This window comes from Durio zibethinus, chromosome 14 (assembly GCF_047325235.1).
Source record: "Durio zibethinus cultivar Kanyao isolate XHJ-2024 chromosome 14, ASM4732523v1, whole genome shotgun sequence".
In the NCBI taxonomy this organism is placed as follows: domain Eukaryota; kingdom Viridiplantae; phylum Streptophyta; class Magnoliopsida; order Malvales; family Malvaceae; genus Durio; species Durio zibethinus.
The window spans coordinates 3,909,997-3,913,474 of record NC_143175.1 but is presented as its reverse complement, the minus strand read 5'-3'; the positions used below and the strand labels follow the sequence as shown (position 1 = coordinate 3,913,474).

Genomic DNA, 3,478 nt, shown 5'->3' with positions numbered 1-3,478 from the left:
ACGTTTCTAGATGTTCAAATTTAGACGAAAGAATAAAAAGAAAAGTTATAAGGCAGAAAAAAGTTCAACTTGGATCACTTGTTTCATCTATGGTCAATCATTCAATTAATTTAAAAAGTTACTTAATTTTGGAGAGCGCTTTAATCAATTTAATTGAGCAATAGTAACTATTTCAAGTAGATTCAAGATTAATTTTATGCTAATTGGGTTGGTGGATGAGTTCGGAAAGATTCCTGCATGGTGGCAAAATGATTGTCAACATCTAAACCATATATCCTATATATTTTGGCTTAAATCTTTGTAATTATCTCGCACTATAAATCTGATCACATGAGTCATAGTTAGAGAGAACATAAGCAGAAGAAAAAGAAGACTTTAGCCTTAATTTCGATCATCATTTTTAGCCATGGCATTGCTACCATCCAATTCTCTAGTGTTTACGGTCCGTAGGCATGAACCTGAGCTAGTGTTCCCAGCTAAGCCAACCCCTCGTGAGTGTAAATTACTCTCGGACATTGATGACCAAGAAGGTCACCGATTCCAAATTCGAGGGATGCATTTTTATCGGTACAACTCCTCCATGCAAGGCAAAGACCCTGCCAAGGTTATAAAGGAGGCACTGGCTCAAACCCTAGTGTTTTATTATCCATTGGCTGGTAGACTAAGGGAAGGGCCAAACCGAAAGTTGACGGTTGATTGTACTGGAGAAGGTGTCTTGTTTACTGAGGCTGATGCTGATGTTACGCTTGAAGAATTTGGTGATGTTGTTTACCCACCGTTTCCATGTTCGGACGAGCTTCTTTATGATGTCCCTGGCTCTAACGAAATTCTAAATTGTCCATTGCTGCTAATTCAGGTCTTTTTTCTTTTTTTCATTAACTCTAGTTTATCCCTTTGATATCACTTAATCGAGATTGTTAAAACTTAAACTTTGATCATTGAAACTAAATGTACGGCATTCTAACAAGTTTTTTTTTTTTTTAATTAACAGGTGACGCGCTTGAAATGTGGGGGTTTCATCTTCGCTCACAGGTTTAACCACACAATGAGTGATGGTGCTGGCCTATCCCAATTCATGTCTGCTATGGGAGAGATAGCACGAGGTGCGCTTGCTCCCTCAACCCCACCGGTTTGGGAAAGGCACCTCCTGAATGCTCGGGACTCACCACTCATAACATGTTTACACGACGAGTACGATTCGGTTGGCACATATGGTACAATTATTCCAACAGACAACTTGGTTCGCCGCTCTTTTTTCTTCGGACCAACTCAAATTTCAGCTCTTCGTAGATTTGTCCCTGCAAACCTCCGCTGTTCAACATTTGATATCTTATCTGCATGCGTTTGGCGTTGTCGTACACAAGCTTTGGGACTTGACCCTGACGAACATATTCGCCTTATCTGCATCGGTAATGCTCGGTCCAAGTTTAATCCTCCCTTGCCATTAGGATATTATGGGAATGCACTTGGTTACCCAGCGGCTTCAACAACTGCAGGAAAGCTGTGCCAAAATCCATTAGAATATGCGTTAAAGCTAGTGAAAGAGGCCAAGACAAGTTTTACGGAAGAGTACATGAAATCAACGGCAGATTTACTCGTGCTTAGAGGTCGGCCAAATGTTAACTTGGTTGGGTCTTTCCTAGTGTCAGATTTAACACGTGCCAAGTTCTTAGAAGTTGATTTTGGGTGGGGGGAGGCAGCTTTTTTTGGACCAGCCACTAGTTGGGAGCTAATAAGCTTTCATATGCCGTCGAAGAATGAGAAAGGAGAGGACGGCATTGTGGTGCCGGTTTGCTTGCCAGCCCCAGCTATGAAAAGCCTTGTGAAGGAGCTGGATGGCATGTTGAAGGATAAGACAGCAGCTGTTGGTGCATGAGGGTAACATATTTTAACAACAGTACTTTATGCAATTTAGTCACACTCCTTTGCTCTCATGTAAAGTCGTTTATACCAGGCGGGGTGTTGCTTGATGAAATTAAAGGCTTATAGCCATTTATGTGGGTTTTTTTAATTATTTTTTTTCTTTTGTTTTTTGGACCATATATTGTTTCCATTTGTAAGCTCTTTGGAGCTCGAGTTTGTCTATGTTTTTGGGTGATTTTATTCCTTGTTGTATTTTTCTTTTTTATTCCTAATAAAATATTTTACTCTTCAAAAAAATGCTAAGGTGCACTCATCCATGTACTTGATGTGCAAATGGAATAATTTGAATGCACATTTTATAAACCAGAAGATACCGTTGCAATTGTATAATTATTTGTTAGATCTTTTTATCAAAATGAATTCAATTTGATAATTATATTTTTAAAAATTTAATGATAATATAATGTTGGATAAATTATAGAAAAGCATCATGTGATTTGAATTAGCAAAAAAAATTTATTATTTAAGGTTTAACATTTGGCACTTAACTATATTTATTTTTTTGTTTAGCGGTGAACCCTTTATTTATTTATTTATTGAAAGTGAAAGATAATTTATTAATAAAGAAAATAGGCTAAAGCCATGTTACAAGGTCAGTACTTCTGCATACACCAAGTTTAGCAAGGGAATGAATCAGTAAAGGAGTTTATTTCCCTAAATATATGAACAAAAAAACTCTCCATAAAGATTGCAAAACCTATTTAAAAGAGTGTTATACTTCTAGGAACATTAAGAGATAGTATTCAATCACAAGATAACAACTAAGGTGTTTGTGTTGAGCTCCGATCTTAGAGTCAGATCTTGAAAGATAAAAGAGTATGACGGTTATAGGCAAAGGTAGGGGGTATTTTCTGCATTCTCATTTCGACATGCAAGTCAGAACAGGTGAGGTCGAAAAGAGAACAATAAGAAAAAATAAGAGTTGTATGAACTTGCCTTAATAGTTTATGAATCTTTATATTTATAAATAAGCGTGGGGGACTATCGAGAAACAATAAGGATAGCATCGAGCTTATGTGACATTAAATGTGTTAGATCAACCTGATATATAAGGTCAGCACAAATAATAGAATTACCCTTGATTGTCTGCTAAAAACTTCCAACATAAAAAAGATCATTATACCCTTTTAATCGTTAAATGCCCTTAACATTTTGTCCCCCTATTAAGCTGTCTGAATATCAAAAGATTGGATGTATAATTGACACACTCGGTGTAGGGCAGATAGGCAAAAAGGGATGACGTGAGATTTGATTCTTAGAAGTCGATGTCATAGAGGGGGTCGATGTTAAGGAACAACTAGCCTTGAGACGTGGTTCGACCTTATGGGGTCTGATTTTACGCATTTATCTTAGGTTGAGTGCACAACTGGCTTGAAAGTTACAGAGGTGTTAATTGTTTAGAATGGTCCGAGATTAGTAGAGGAGTTCATCTGGTCAATGTGAGACTTAAGTTTTATTTCAAAAGTTTAGGTTTGAGTCTTGTTTTGAGCTCTAATGACAAACCTGGCATCCAATCTATCCCAAAAAGATGTATAGTCTGGCTAGTCTAATTTGA

The 3,478-nt window shown here is 37.2% G+C and overlaps 1 protein-coding gene across 1 annotated transcript; it reads left to right on the top strand.

Annotated features, from left to right (window-relative positions):
- Positions 1-342: 342 nt before the first annotated feature.
- Positions 343-2,153, top strand: LOC111294988 (benzyl alcohol O-benzoyltransferase-like). The gene is made up of 2 exons (XM_022888307.2): positions 343-856; positions 992-2,153. The coding sequence occupies exons 1-2, from the start codon at positions 407-409 to the stop codon at positions 1,874-1,876; spliced, it is 1,335 nt and encodes a 444-aa protein (XP_022744042.2). The 5' UTR covers positions 343-406; the 3' UTR covers positions 1,877-2,153.
- The last annotated feature ends 1,325 nt before the right edge of the window (positions 2,154-3,478 follow it).